The 16,990-nt window shown below is 38.9% G+C and overlaps 1 protein-coding gene across 1 annotated transcript in view; it reads left to right on the plus strand.

Annotated features, from left to right (window-relative positions):
- Positions 1 to 16,990, plus strand: part of znf407 (zinc finger protein 407) — a 247,258-nt gene that overhangs the window by 142,373 nt on the left and 87,895 nt on the right. The window contains exon 6 of the mRNA XM_057835263.1: positions 9,504 to 9,670. Coding sequence (XP_057691246.1) covers positions 9,504 to 9,670 — 167 coding nt within the window. The remainder of the gene's footprint in view (positions 1 to 9,503; positions 9,671 to 16,990) is intronic.

Consider the following 16,990-nt stretch of genomic DNA (forward strand, 5'->3'; position numbering starts at 1 on the left):
GCTGCAATGTCCACTACACACATACTACCCCACCCCTCCACACGCACACAAACAGAAATAATGTTTTAAATGCAATCATTGTCAAACCCAAACAATGTCATTTATCAAGGGAGCATTTGGGTCTGTATAATAAGTTTCACATTATTAATACAATTTTTCATCCTCTGTCATGCCTATCTGATTTATGGCACACATGTGATCTAAGGTGATCATTGAATTACAATTCCAGTAATAAGAGAGAGAATGGACCTGCTCTTTCACTTTTGCCCACTGGAGCACACACAGACCCACACTTACCACGCATAAACACACAGTTAATTGTCAAAAGACAGCCTACGCATCAGTTACGTATGGGATAAATGTACATCCGGACCTCTATGTTATATTTTTTCCTCGTCAGGCCGAGGAGCAAAATATCTGTTACTAATATCTGAGAACTAAATATTCTACATGATTTATGAAAAGAAAGAATAGCAATAACAAAACAAAATATGAATTTAACTAGCCCCATGTAGGCATGTGCCGGTATGAGATTTTGACGGTACGATAACCGTGAGCAAAAATACCGCGGTTTCACGGTATCACGGTATTGCAATTATAGCTCCAAAATTTTGAGATGTGTGGGTTTAAAAAAAAAAAAATGTCCATTGAACAGGTTTTTTTTTCAGAACATATTTGCAAATTGAAACATGAATATAATGTGAAAATAAATTAATGTGAAAATAAATAAATTAACAAAAATATATATATATATATATATATTTTATATAAAATTAAAATAAATAGAACCTAGATTATACCCACAGCCACAGCTCAAGTTGCTCAATATTAGAGCAAGAACAAAATAATTGCTATAAAAAAGTAAAAATAATTCTAAATAAAATTAAAAATATATACTGTATGACTTTTTGAGGGGGAGAAGCTGAAGTTTTGCCATTTTCAGCCACTGTGTCAACTTTCTTCTACATGATGTCATGCCTTTGTGTTAAAAAGAACAAAGAATTCATAAGTTAATAAGTTAGTTAAAAATGTATAAGTTAGTTAAAATGTAAATATTGTTGAGGAAAGGTTTCATCTAAAACAAAAAGTGAGGAGTGAGACCTCCTTTCGCAATTAGCGATCTTTGACGTGATCCTTTTCTTTTCTCCCCCCCTTCATTCAAGCTTGTTTCTCACTCAGCGGCTGTGAGACATAAAACGTCGATGAAGCTGCTCTCCCAGCTTAGCCTAGGCTAACATTCGTCTTTGTAAGTTTTAGTTTGTATATTGAATTTGAAAGGAAAATGTATGTTTTGTTTTTGGCGACCTTTTTCATGGTGCTACTGCTATCCTGTTGAACCTACTCACATGTGGAAAAATACAATTGTATAACGTTTTAAATGTATTCATTTGTATATTTCACCACGATTTGAGAGCTCAATAAATTGAAGAAAAGTACGCATTGTGTTTGGAGGGGGGTTTTTTTGGGTTTGCTGGCTGTTTAGCAGAATAGAGTCACTAACACTCACGGCAACAAACGGGAAGGGTGAGCGCTGCCGCACCAAGCCACTTCGGCTGTATTTTGGCACATGAAAAATAGCGAATACCGTACTAAGGTATGACGGAAAATTTGAGTGGTTTTGAAACCGCGATGTTTTCACACCACGGTAAACCGTGAAACCGGTAACCGGCACATGTCTAGCCCCATGTAAATTGGATTATTGGATTGAATTATTGAAGTGTGGCTATGAGTATTTTTTTCAGGCTATATAATGATTTATTGTTCCATGTTTTTTTCTTGTTACGACGATAAAGCATGTTCCCACAGAAATGAATTGTGCAGCTAATATGATCTAATAAACAAATGTGAAAGAGATTTTTTGTGATTAGATAATAATGACAGACTTTTCTCATAACATTTGGATCCTGTTTGAATAAGTATTAGCAGTCCCTGTGTTTGCGTTATATAATTAGCCTGTTCTTGAAGCGTCATACTCAGTCAATCAATATCATGTATCATTCTCTTTTATTTTGGGCACATTTAGGGAAAGTGGTATCTTGTCGAGAGAGGACTCTTGTCCCAGTTAAAAGTTGGTTACTGTTAAAGTACCTCTCCTCCTTCCAAGGCTTTGAAAATGCCAGTTCACTTCACGTGCTACCCGATTTAAGGCTTCCCTCTATTTTTAAAAACCTAATAAGATTTAAACCCAATTTTCCCGCTATGCCCCACCCATCCCCATGTCTCTGTAAACCTGAAAGTTCAGCTCTGCAGCATAGAAGGATAAATATTTCTATTGTACCGCAACACTGGCAGGTGACCCTAATGAAATTCTAGGAGTGTAATTTGATTTACGATGTGCTAATGCAGCCTGATATTAGAAAGAAAAAAAACTCTGATATGGGTGCCTTGTGCTGTATTTAAGGCCTATCAGGAGTCTGATAAAGAGCATCCTGTCCTCTGCTGCAGGGCTGAGTTATTGTTAGAGATACTCATATTGATAGTAATTCTTCCTGACTCAATTTAGTGTTTGCAATATATAAATATGGAGATAATAGCTAATTTCAGAGGCTTCACTGATTGCAAAACCGTAAATTAAAATCATAAAGAATCACCATACAATTAATTTCAACCCCTTTTAAAATGGTCTGTGGAAGATGGGTGGATAGCTGTTTAAGAGCCGGCCAAATTGACTTACAAATTAATACGTTTTAGTAAATGAGTGGCTTAAGGTATTTTTGTGTGCATTTTTGTAGTTGATGAAGCTTCAGATCAAATTTTCTGGTGCACAAATTGTTGTGCACATACGGTGTTTTATATATTTCAATATAATTGTGGAGCTTGTGTGTTAGTGTAGCTGGACAAAGTGTGTGGTTAAGATTTAGCACTTAATGTTTCAAAATGTGTTTGGGACTCTTGAGCTATGGCTAATAATAAAAACCGGCAATAACAGGGCCACCACATAGGGACATGGCCTTTGCACCATGTTGCCCATCCCTCCCTCCCTCCTCTCTGCCTTGATGCCACCTCATTTTCCTCTCTCTGTCCCCTAAGTTATAGGGTGCATAAAAGCACCACAATATGAAGTTAACATTTCCTGATTGTTTGTCATACAGGAGGCTTCTTCACCCTGCTTTCATCATGTCTACCGTGTTCATTAAATTGACAATTTGTATTTGCCCTACAGCAGGATAAACAGGCTTATCTGATGGGCTCGGCCTTTTATTATTTATTTCATTATCTTTTTTTTTCCACTCCTCCTTCTCCTCCTCTTGGGATAGAAGGTAAACATAAATCAGCCACACCATCTCTGTTGTGCACCATTTTTTATATTGCAGTCAAATGCAGCAGTCCGCTACAGGAGGTTCATCTACAATACTATGCAGACACATGTGGCCCCTTCGTTGCGGTTTTATATATTTATTTGTTTTTCTTGTGAGGTCTTTAAACTGACTCTCAGTTAGGATCATTCTTGGACTTCGCAGGAGAGCCAATTCTTTTGCACTTGTATTATTCTCAGGTTTCTACTGGTGGTGGCAGTCAGGAGGTTTATTTGCTTTTCTGAATGTTAAAATCACACCAAGCAGTTAGCCTGTTTTAATAACTACAAATGTAATTGAATTATCCTAATCACCCCTAACAATGTTTTATAGTTTAGTTCAGATTAGTTGTGCCCATGACAAATAACAAAACCAGCATTTGTGTTTAGCAATGATACATTCTATTTGTTCAAAGTTTTTCCCACATATACCACAATCAAATTGGATTTTAATTGATCCCTATCAAAAGAAATATCATCTCTTTAGACACATATGTTGGACCATGTCTTGGAGAGCTAAGACCCAAATGATTTAATCTTCATTCAGTTAATTTAGTCTGGATCTAAGATGCCTGTTTGTCAAAGAGGAGAGTGATGAAGTCTGGAAACTGGATGAGGGGGAATTATACTGAGGAAGGGAAAACGGAAAGAAAAAGTAAGGGAAACGGAGAGATAAAGATAGAGCAATGAAGAGAGAAAGCGGGAGACGAGGCAGTAGGGGGCTGAAGATGATGATCCATCCTGACCCTAGTGAATGCTGTCATGTTCCTCCCTCTAGGTAATCTCTCTCACTCACTCTCTATTTTGCATGTGAAAATGCTCTCCTGACAGTTGCATATCAGATACATTTTCTCCCCCTTTCCCATTGCCAAATAAACAACAGTCTTCACTTTGAAGTTGTCTGTTTGTGTCAGTTTGACTTCAGGCAACAGTCGGCCCCTCTCTTTTTCTGTCTTTGTGTTGCCATGAGAGTGTTGGAGGATTAGTTCCGCTCACCAACTGGCCAACACCCTGGACAAATAAAAATGTTGAAAGGTCCATCAAACATCTCTCTTATTAAAACATCAAATATTCCTAACGTAATTGATTGATGTGATGATAGCTTTCAAACAATTTAAACAATTGTCATAGCCAGGGAAACAACTGTGTTAATAAGTCATTTGTGGTGTATGTATGTATTATTTCATTCATTGTTGATGTAATTACGGTAATCTGAACATAGGATTTTAATTCATTCATTCATTCATTTTCCATGCCGCTTTTCCTCACGAGGGTCGTATTTCCTAAATAAGAGACCTACAGTATATACAGTGGGGAGAACAAGTATTTGATACACTGCCGATTTTGCTGGTTTTCCCACTTGCAAGCCATGTAGAGGGCTTTAATTTGTATAAGTTCTCTTCAACTGTGAGGGACGGAATCTAATACAAAAATCCAGAAAATCACATTGTATAATTTTTAAATAATAAATTTGTATTTAACTGCATGAAATAAGTATTTGATACATTACCAACTAGTAAATATTTCGGCTCTTAGTTCTTTTTTAAGAACCCCTCTTGTTCTCCACTCATTACCGGAAGTAACTGCACCTGTTTGAGCTTGTTACCTGTATAAAAGACACCTGTTCACATGCTTAAACAAACAAACTCCAACCTCTCCACAATGGCCAAGACCAAAGAGCTGTGTAAGGACACCAGGGATAAAATAATAGACCTGCACAAGGCTGGGATGGGCTACAGGAAAATAGGCGAGCAGCTTGGTGAGAAGGTAACAACTGTTGGAGCGATTATTAGAAAATGGAAGAAGTTCAAGTTGACGGTCAATCTGCCTTGTTCTGGGGCTCCATGCAAGATCTCACCTCGTGGGGCATCACTGATTATGAAGAAGGTGAGGGATCAGCCCAGAACTACACGGCAGGACCTGGTCAATGACCTGAAGAGAGCTGGAACCACAGTCTCGAAGAAAACCATCAGAAACACATTACGCTGTCATGACTAAAATCCTACAGCGCATGCAAGGTCCCACTGCTGAAGCCAGTGCATGACCATCTGGATGATCCAGAGGAGCAATGGGAGAAGGTCATGTGGTCAGATGAGACCAAAATTGAACTTTTCGGTCTAAACTCGGCTCGTCATGTTTGGAGGAAAAAGAAGGATGAGTACAACCCCAAGAACACCATCCCAACCGTGAAACATGAAGGAGGAAACATAATTTTTTGGGGCTGCTTCTCTGCCAAGGGTATAGGACGACTGCACCGTATTGAGGGGAGGATGGATGCGGCTATGTATGGCCAGATCTTGGCTGACAACCTCCTTCCTTCAGTGAGAGCCCTGAAGATGGGTCGTGGCTGGGTATTCCAGCATGACAACGACCCAGAGCACACAGCCAAGGCAACTAAAGAGTGGTTCCGTAAGAAGCATTTTAAGGTCCTGGAGTGGCCTAGCCAGTCATCAGATCTGAACCCGATAGAAAATCTATGGAGGGAGCTGAAAGTCCATGTTGCCCGGCAGCAGCCCCGAAACCTGAAGGCTCTGGAGAAGATCTGCATGGAGGAGTGGGCCAAAATCCCTGCTGCAGTGTGTGCAAACCTTGTCAAGGACTACAGGAAACGTTTGGTATCCGTAATAGCAAACAAAGGTTTCTGTACCAAATATTAAGTCCGATTTTTGTGATGTATCAAATACTTGTTTCATGCAATTAAATGCAAATTAATTATTTAAAAATCATACAATGTGATTTTCTGTTTTTTTGTATTAGATTCCGTCCCTCACAGTTGAAGAGAACTTATGATACAAATTACAGACCTCTACATGCTTTGCAAGTGGGAAAACCAGCAAAATCGGCAGTGTATCAAATACTTGTTCTCCCCACTGTAACTATTATGGCCAGTGATGCTCAGACGTTAGTTTATTCGTGAACTGTTGACACTATCACACAACTGTATGAGATAATAAGTGACTGTGTACACATGGAACCATGCAACTTTTAAAGAGTCGCGCACAAGACTGGTCTTGGACTAAATCTTCCCTGAGTGTCAATTATGTTACCACATACCATGATCTGGGGGAAACAGAGGCAGGTGATGGAGGAATATAACATAATTATAAACACTGGAAAGGGAACTAAAGTCTCGTCCAACCATACATACAAAAAAAAAAAAAAATTGTTGATTTTGTAGTATGTTTTAGGTCATTGTCTATCCGCACTGTGAAGTGTCAGCCAATGAGTTTTAAAGCACTTTGCGGAAAATGAAGAAATCCTAACCAAGACGCTTCAGTATTCATTCGGTTGTTTTTGTCAATATAGAGTACAAAATACATGTTATCCTTGTCTAATGTTCAGAAACCAGCTAAGAATGCTATAGGACAGGGGTGTCCAAAATATAGCCTGTGGACAAACTGTACCCCACTGCCCAGTTTTTTATTGGCAGCAGTCCATTATGAAAATATCATTGAATGTGGCCTGCACAAGAAGCTTGAGGTTTGCCTGCATTCTGTTGCACTTCTCAGCCGCAACACTAGATGGAGCGAGTCAATTACATAAACAGTACCTCTCTATTACTTCAGGGATCAAAACCTGATAACATGTTGAACTCAATTTAGGAAATTGTGGAGAATGTCAGCATTTTTTATACATAAACAAACATATCTAAAATAATCCAATGTAATCAAATGAGCTATTTTTGTTGTGATCTTGTCGCTGGACTTTTTCCTCTTTGTTCTAGTTTGTTGTAATTTTTGCAATATCCTTGTACCACTGGATTATTTTGTTGCTTTGGAATAATGTTAAACATCTCAAAATAAAGATTTGCAAGTGTTACAATTTGCTTCTTGTAAAATATAAATCTATTTTTAAATTGTAAGACCCTTACTTCTTTCTGTATGTGTCATACATGTTTGATGAATGCACATTCAAAATCCCCCCGGCCTTCTCTTCATGCCTCTCCCCTCACAGTCCTACCTTCGATGAGTCTTGCATGTTTCCTGCCTGGCTGTTTAGAGACTGTGTGCATATGTATGGATGAGACAGTGAATCGTGACGAAACCTGACATGCAGGGACAAGATCAAAGCACTCAATCTGATCTCGTAAAAAAGAAGACCCAAGCCTCTTCTCAACCTTATAAACCATCACTGATAGTCAATTCTGGTAGCGCTCACGCTACAATTCTCTCTTCTGCTCTGCATTGGCTCTCATTTTTCCTCCATCCTAGCATTGTCAGGGCCTGCCTTCCTGACTTTGCGATTAGGCCGCATGATAAACAATGGCCTGTTTAGCTCATAAAGCAGGAGTGTTGCTCATAATGCTTACAATAAAAGATAGCATCTCTTCACTCATCTTATTTACCTCTCCCATGGTGGCACAAGCAATGAGCTGCTCTATAAATACCACAGGGAGGGAGGAAATACAGATGCAAATGTACATCTATTGGTCAAGTTATGTTTCTCGTAAGTCACATGCTGAAAGAAATAAGGCCATTTAATAAGCGTCTGAGATGACTGGTAGCATTTCATAGTGTTTCCTTCCTTTTTTGTCAGTGTGCATAAAATGTACATACCACAACATCTACTGTATACTCAATCCAAAGTCATCTTAATGGAATGTATAGATTGTTACTGTAGCCAGGACAAATTTTACTCTTTACCCCACACACCCCCCACCTCAACAACCAATAATTCCCGGCGCTTTCTTTCTTCCAGTAAGGGAGATGTATGAGTTTGAATTATTGATTCAGACACATGCTACATGCTGCGTGGAGTCATTATTTGTTCAGGTGAGTGTCACGCGGCTCACTATGAAACATATACCATGGGGATTAAACAACACAATCAGGATTTAAAGACAACCAGCCACCCTCCCTAAAATACCATGGCCCTGCAAGACAAATGCTCCCCAAAACCTGACTTCATTTGTTTATGACTTGCACATTAGTCATTCTTTTTCTAAATTATAGTGTGGGGTTAAGATTAATTCCAGCCAAAGCTAGTCTATTGTGTTTACTTTTTGTGTGTTTATTGAAGTCTAATAACACAGCAGATGAATATAGTTGCAAACAACCCACACATGAGACAAGAAAGTCTATTGTGTGTACTGACAAATATTGTAGGCGTCAGCCTGAGGAACAGACACATGTTAAGTATAAAAAAAAAGATGCAATTTCACATTTGTGACACTTACTATACAGAAATGCAAACTGATGCAAAAAAAAAGATAAACAAAAACATGCAATTAAACAAAAACAACTTTTACATAGAAAATTTGACACCATTTTAATTGCCACTGTAAACCAATATTTTGTTTTACAGTATGTATGGGTAGGTTTATTTGCAGTTATGTTGTACACTGCCAAATAACTGCCCTGTGTTGTTGTGTATCCCACTTCTATAATATAGTTTGTGGTATTTATTCAATAATATAATATTTATTAACTTTCTGTCATTTTCCTTACAGTTGAATTCTACTTAAACTTTTAAACTAATTGTTTTCCTTTCTATTTTGCGTAACCTGAGTACCAAAATCAGCTTTTGACACAAGAGTGGAGTGGATTGTAAGCACACTTCATACTAATGGGATTTATGCTGTGTATTGAATGCAGAGGGACTTAACGATGATGATGAGAACACAGAGATGAATAAGTGTTTAAATGTAGTTTTTAATACAGAGAAGCTTTGAGACAGGAATGCAGAAGCCTCAAGAGAGGTGGTGGGTAAAATGTTGATAACTGTTCATTTAACCCTGGCTAAGTGGTCAGGGATGCTAGACAGGTGAACTTTATTCTCCCCGCAGGCCCCTAGTGCATCTGTGTGTGTGTGTGTGGACTGTAACAGAATTTCTGTAGTCCTCTGGGCCCTGGTGGAAAGCAGAGAATAAATGGTGGAGGTGGCAGGTCAGGACAGAAAAATCAATGCCTGCTTATACAGACATGACATACCAGTAGCCCAACTGCATTCTCGTGCGTGTTCTTGGGAGTAGTGTGAGTGGGTCCAAGTCTGTTGTGTGTGTGTCAGTACAGGCAAGTGGAGTACAATCAAATGGTCCCGCGCTTTTTGACTACAAGTGCAACTACCAAGCAACCTCCTTTTCTTTTCTCATGGCATAGACTTTTCAGTATTTTATGTCAGCGCTGGGATCGGTAAATAATCATGTTTCCCCCTGCCGACTTCCTGTCCCTGCCTCCCTTCCTCCCTCTGTACCTCCTATATTCTACAGGAAGTTCGAGTGCAAGTTGTGCGAGCGCTCCTTTAGTGAAAAATGGGCCCTAAACAACCACCTGAAACTGCACAGTGGGGAGAAACCGTATAAGTGTTCCTGGCCAGCTTGCCACTACGCCTTCCTCAACCTGTCAGCCATGAAAGACCATTATCGCACACACACTGGTAAGAAATCTAACACTTTTTACTTGAAATTCAATACTTATGTACCTCTACATTAACTCATGAATTAACACCACAATAGTAGACATTTATGGCTTCCCAGCTATTTTCATTCTTGAGACCCAGACGGTTTGGAGGTACTTTTGTTCTTAAAGAGAAGTAAACCTCTTGATTCTGTCGATGTCATGAAAAACATGTAATTCAATCAACAATTTTGATTTAGCGAGCAGGCTAAGAAAATACTTTTTTTCCCTTCCCTAACCAGAAGTCTGACACCAAACAATTTGATCAAAATCACGTGGTAATTTACATAAAGCATCTTGGAAAAGACTGCAAAAATAATATATATATTTTTTATTATGCCACACATAATTAAACTTGAAATACAGTATTTTTTTTAAGAAAGTAGTCTAAACACATATTCACATTTCAGATTTAGATTATACAAGATAGACAACTTAATGTGAGATGTATTACTTTTAAACGCTTAATCTACGATCTTTTCGAAATTGAAGATGAAGGTCAAGCTCAGGTGCATTGTCGGTACATCAGTTTGCTGTTGGCCCTAATTTATTCACATTCTTACATAATATGAATATTTGTATTGGTCAGATGAATACAAATTTGAACCATTTTTTCACAGACCTTAGTGATCCTCAGAGTTTGTGGTCTATGGTCATCCAGCACAGTAACCACATTAGGCAGATCATTGTAATTTTATTTAGACTATTAAAAGATAGTGGGACAAAACACAGAATAGTTTGCTTACAGAAACATTGTTTTGTAAATTGGCATCTCGCAATAGATGTAATATGTTTGAATTCACGCTTGATGAGGGAGCATGCACTCCAAAGATCCTACAATTTTCTAAAACAAATGTAAGCATGTAAATTGAAATTTCCATTCTAAGTCCCCTTCAAATTATTATTAATAGTACCTCAAGTTAACTCAAATATTACTTCGTTGCAACCAAGCAGTTTTCTCTCTGCTTAAATAATGTCCCATACATGGCTGTTTAAGTCAGTGACAGACGCGGTAGCAGCCAGCGGCCTGACAGCCTGACTGAATGCTTGCAGGAAAGCTCTCCATCCGTCATGGGTGCCTGCTGTGTGAGAGAGAGATTTGCTGGATGTTATTTTAAATGTGTTTTAACAGTGATGTAACGTGAAAGCACCGCTGACATAATTAGATATTTCATTTTCATTTCTATCTAGCACTCATCATTTCCCATCAGGTGGCTGGCATCGCTGTCACCCAGTTGTCATAAGAAGAGGCATGTGGTAGTTGTCCTTATTTGTGTACCATATGTATGTATTTCTTATAAGAGGAACAAATATTTTGTTTAAGAGTATGTACTCACAGGATTGATTAAGTACTTTTTAGGAATTACTGCCATAATTTCTTGGGTATTATATGTTCTTATGTATCGTACCATCCCACAACACACAAAAAAACAATGCTCTAAGCATTTTTTTTGTGTGCTGTCTACACACCAACAAGCTGTTTGGGAGGCATGCACGGAGAAAACCTTTCCTCACTCACGATCATAAACGCAAACATCTGGAGTTCGCCAAGGGGGCTTCGACTGGGACCGTGTGCTTATGTCAGATGAGGCCAAGATTGAGCCTTTTGGCAACAAGCACTCTAAGTGGGTCTGGCGTGCCACGAAAGATGCGCATGCTGAAAAGCACCTCATACCCACTGTGAAGTATGGGGGTGGGTCACTGATGCCTTGGGGCTGTTTCGCTTCCAAAGGCCCTGGGAACCTTGTTAGGGTGCATGGCATCATGAATGCTTTGATATACCAGGACATTTTAAATCAAAATCTGTTGCCCTCTGCCCGAAAGCTGAAGATGGGTCGTCACTGGGTCTTTCAGCAAGACAATGACCCTAGACCAGGGGTGTCGAAACGTTTTGCAAAGGGGGCCGGATTTGGTGTGGTAAAAATGTGGGGGGCCGACCTTGGCTGACGTCCTTTACGTAGAACAATATATTTAAGCAAATTTTAGCAAACCAATCTGTGCGTCACATTTGCTGTACTATTTTTTCTTTTTATTCATAATTTCAACAATCTCATAACTAACCTTTGTGGCGTTCTCTTTCAACTCTCGGGCTCTTGCGAAATACTGCAGGTATGATATTTAACTAGCTTCAATTTCTCAGTGCGTATCTTCCCTGTAATCTTGTCGTACATGTCAGAGTGTCTTGTTTGGTAATATCGCCTCACACTGAACTCTTTAAAAACAGCGACTGTCTCTTTGCAAATGAGGCAGACACAGTTGTTGCGTATTTTAGTGAAGAAATAGTCCAATTTCCACCTATCCTTGGAGCGTCGGCTGTCGCAGTCAACTTTTTTTGTTGTTGATTGTCGCCATTTTAGAAAATTGGGTCACACGGGGTAATGTTGCTTAGAGTGCTGCTGACTTTTGGTTGGTAAATGAGGAGCAGCATTTATTGTGTACGCTACTTCATATGACGGTATTAGTACTGCTGACCAATTTATTAAGTCTGTGTGCGGGCCAGACGTTATTGATTTTATGACAGAGGCTGGGGGCCGGATGAAATTTGAGCACGGGCCGCATTTGGCCCCCGGGCCGGACTTTGGACATATCTGCCCTAGACATATGGCCAAATCTACACAGAAATGGTTCACCAGACACAAAATCAAGCTTCTCCCATGGCCATCTCAGTCCCCAGACCTCAACAGCATTGAAAACCTGTGGGGTGAGCTGAAGAGGAGAGTACAGAGGAGAGGACCCAGGTCTCTGGATGATTTAGAGAGATTCTGCAAGGAGGAATGGCTGAAGAGCCCTCTTTCTGTCTTTTCCCATTTTGTGAAACATTATAGGAGAAGATTAGGTGCTGTTTTGTTGGCAAAAGGGGGTTGTACGAAGTATTAACACCAGGGGTGCTAATAATTGTGACACACATTATTTGATGTCAAATAATTATTTCTTTATGTGGGATTTTTTCCCCACTGAATAAATGCACTTGTGTTAAAGGTTGGATTTTTCTTTTTTCCATTAAGGTCCCATATTATTTAGAAAAAAAAAAACATTAGAAACTAAAAACACATAATTATTAAAAATCCAATAATTATGGAGGGCACTGTAAGTCGCTCCAGAGTATAAGATGCACCCTCTGCCAAACTATGGAAAAAAAAAAAAAAACCTGTGACTTACAGTCCGAAAAATACGGTAGTTTTTTTTTTGTTTTTTTTAAAATTACTTTTATATTGCATTAATATAACCGTGCGTCTGTATGTGTCATTTTTTGTCAACTGACAAAAAAATAAAAAAACCTAATGTAGCATAGCAAGTTGCTGCTGGGGTCGCTCCCTCCTGACTCGAGCGAACTGGAGTATATAAAAAAATGCATCAGAGAAAATTACACCACGAAAGGGAACTGCGTGGTACCCAAGGTCACACAGACGTGCAGTCGCTCTCATTTTCATGACTTTTTAGACTGTCAGATTGTTGCCATTTCCAGAAGAGCGTGACTGACTATACAGCCGCTCCAAGAGGCTCCACATGTCTCGGCTTCTGTCACTCTCACACGGTACGTTCAGCAACAGCATGCAAAACACATCCGCCACATTAGAACCCAATTCTGTGTATCAAATGCAACTGCTTATCGCAGCAAAACAACATTTTCCCATGGTTCACCTGTCATCTTGCCATTGTTGATTTTGAATAGCGTGCGAGCTGTACTTCCCCTTCCAAGGATGCCCTGCGTGTGCATCACACCTTGGAGCATCACAGCTTCACGCTCTAATGCTGCACCCTGGTCCGGTGACCCACGATTTTTGAGTGGACCGGAGGTCGTTTGCCTGGTCCAAACTAGAGTTCGGATGCACATTCACATTAGCTGACTATCTGAGAGAAGAACCCTGGTGCATTTAAAAAGGGACCAAACAGTGCTAGTGTGAAAGCGCCCATTTAGACTCTTATATGTAAGTGAGTTAATACATTTCAAGTAGTATATATACTTCATAATGCACACAGAGTCTCACTGTGAACAATTTTCATGAGTTACGAACCCTGCTTGTATCAGAAAGATCTAGACCTGAACTTTTATACCTTACATGTCGTTTTGCTCTATTCTATATGAGGCGATATGGATCAGAGGTAAAGTAGTCATTCCCCTACCCAGAGATTGTGGGTTCCATTCCCCACCCTAGTGACCGCATCTAAGTATCTTTGAGCAAGATACAGAACCTCACGTTGCTCCTGATGCTGCGTCATCAGTAGCTAAATGATATACCGTATTGGGCCGAATATAAGACTGTGTTTTTTGCGTTTAAATGAGAATGAAAAAGAGGGGGTCGTCTTATATTCGCGGTCTAGACGTTATACCCATTCAAGACGCTAGATGGCGCCAGATATCATTGAAGCGATGTTCTGTCATGACAGAGCTCAGCTACTCTCAAGTTTAACCAGTTTGCATTCTTTTTTTGCAATGTTTTTCCTTATTCAGATTTGTTTCAAGACTACAGTTACAGTTAGACTTCACTTTGATGGTTAATGCAGTAATTGCAATTTCTTTGTTTTATCACAATAGATTGGTTTATTTACATTTCAAAAACAAGAAGCCATTCATTTACAAATGTGTCTGCACTTTAGTTTACATATTTAAATGTTCAGATATTAACATTTGAATGAGGCAAAATAATATGCTTTTTCTCTCAAATGTATTGTTATAATCATTTGTTTCGGATGTACTGTAATTATCTTCTGTATAAAAAAATAATTTGGTGTTCAAAAAGTCTTTTTTCAAACTTGAGTCTTGAAAAAAAGGGGGTCGTCTTATAATCAGGGCCGTCTTATATTTGGGCCAATACGGTAGTATCGAAGCGCTTTGAGTGTCATGAAGGTGAAAAGGCGCTATAAAAGTGTAAGTCAATTTATTGTTTCAAAAGACAGTTATTAAAATATTTTGGAAATCAATCATTTTCAGTAGCAAATATAAGGCCATCACTTTTTTTAATGCCCTTTGTAGTCCATGTAAATGACTGGTATCTATCCGAAACAGTGATCACCTTGTTTCAGTTGTTTAAAGAGAAAACCTCAAAATATCAACCCTTACTTTATTGCCATGGACTGTATGCATTGCTCCTTTCAGATTTATGTGCTTTTGTAATTAATCACTTTTCCTCACAAACTAGTCGTGTCTGAAAGATTGTGAGGGGTGTAGAGAGGGGAGTTCTGTGGTCTTCAGCCGCCAGGGTCATTTGTTACCGCTGATGAATGAGCGACACAAATAAATAAATAAGTGTGCTGCATCTTTCCCACCAAGCTTTTTTTTTTTCCAGGCTCTTGGGCATTGCAAAGGATGGGGGTTGTTCGGAACTGAACACAGCGACAGGGCCACAATTGATTTCCTCATTGCCTCAGTTTGTCGCTTAATCTGGCGATATGCTGATAAATCTTCGTACTTTGTCAATTAATTTCTCTGAAAAATGAGAGCCAAAATGGTGAGCACATCAATACAGCAGTGGATTCCATGTCAAAAATTAAGCGGTAAAATTAATTGCCCTCCCATCCTCTCCTGTTAAAACATAACTAATGAGGGAGGCAATTATAGCATGCAGACTCCTCTAGGATTGAACACACATACTGTGCAATTGAAATATTTATGCTTAAAACACACACATACATAAAGAAAGGTTATATTGTTTGGATTCAAGACATTTTATGGATTTGCAATGTAGTACTTTAAATTCATTTAAGAATTAGGAGCGTTCTGCTAGCTAAAAAAGCGAGGCTTCTCCATAAAGAGGTAATTGATAATACTTGTTATATACCAAATTGCTCAGGTGAATTATGTTACTGAGGGATAGTGTGTTAAACTGTTGGGTATAAAGTAATTAAGGATTCATAAGAGCTTCCCATACTGAACACCACGGGTTTAACAAAAGAACAATTTGAAACAGAAAATTGCTTTTGATGTAATAGATACAGTATGAGCGCATCGGTACACAGACTTAGGAATAGGTCTAGATAAGTTGAAGTTGCCGATGGCTCATTCAGAAAGCCATCAATCATTTTTATGATTTATTTGAACTCAGATTCCTTCTTTGTCAGAAACTCTTAGAATCCATGTGAAATTTGTCACACTTTAAACAAAACAATTTACATCGAGTTACTAGTAGGAAATTGATCGATGTGCGCAGCCAAGTCTATGCTGTGATGCAATCTTTTGCCAGCTAACGAGTTCGTTCCACCGCCACTACTGTAAGTAAACACTACCACATTATAAAGGGCATGAAAAATACTAAATTAAACTGAAAAATATCGCGAAAGATGTCTCGTTTTGTATCATTTACAAATTTAAGTCCCGCAAATGATTATTCCTCTCTTTTTGGGCTAAAAAGCCAAGCTGGATATCGGGAGGCATCTCCCCCCACTGTAGGTTGGAACTGAAATGGCTTTATAATAATTTTGTGGTACAAAAAGTGTTATATTCTATTGACGCTGCAGTTGGGGCATTGCTGAGTAATCATTGATGGAAATAAAAATATAAGAAACACTTTTATTGTTGGATTCACTGTCTCCTTGCGTGCTCACTGCGTATTGACAAGTTTCCTAAGGGAAATATGGGTGGCGCCGTCTTGGACAATGTCTGCCCCGAACTTCCGGTTCAGAAAAAAACAACATGAACTACGGTTGAAATAAGCAGTGTGTTGACAAAGTTAAAACTTCAAAATTAAAGCAGAGGACCTCATGGAATCTCCAAAAATGGATTCAGCACGACGTATATGAGACGTAGATGAGATTGTATGATTGTTCTTATCACTTCGTTGATCACTCGTGGACAAAATTATAACAACCCGTCAGCCTGTGTTGACGTGAGGTATAAATTGATATGCTGACCACTTGAGTGACCAAAATTAGGTGTAATTACAAATTATATTACATTTGCCGAATGCCGAAGGGCTGACACGGATACAAGGAAATACTAAAAACTATTTATTGTACATATAAAAAAAAATAGTTTGTCATTCTTTTTTATGAAGATATTGATCGCAATAAAACATTTGGACAACGTGATTCCATTTCTTGTTTTGTCTAAAACGATTGGTGCATGTGCAAAACAAGTCAACATATCACAATTTATAAGGTGATTAGAAAAATATTAACGAAGGTTGAGCATATGAGGAATGTGTTATCAGACAGCAGAGCTTAAGGGAACCAAACTTTCATCTGACATTACAAGACCCTCGGCGGCATTCAGACGGGCTTTCTCCTGCTGTCCTCGGTAATCCCAGCACGAATAGCGTATTTTAAAGTTGCTGCAGTTGAAAAGCTCGGAGTCTAGCTAACG

This window comes from Corythoichthys intestinalis, chromosome 4 (assembly GCF_030265065.1).
Source record: "Corythoichthys intestinalis isolate RoL2023-P3 chromosome 4, ASM3026506v1, whole genome shotgun sequence".
Classification (NCBI taxonomy): Eukaryota; Metazoa; Chordata; class Actinopteri; order Syngnathiformes; family Syngnathidae; genus Corythoichthys; species Corythoichthys intestinalis.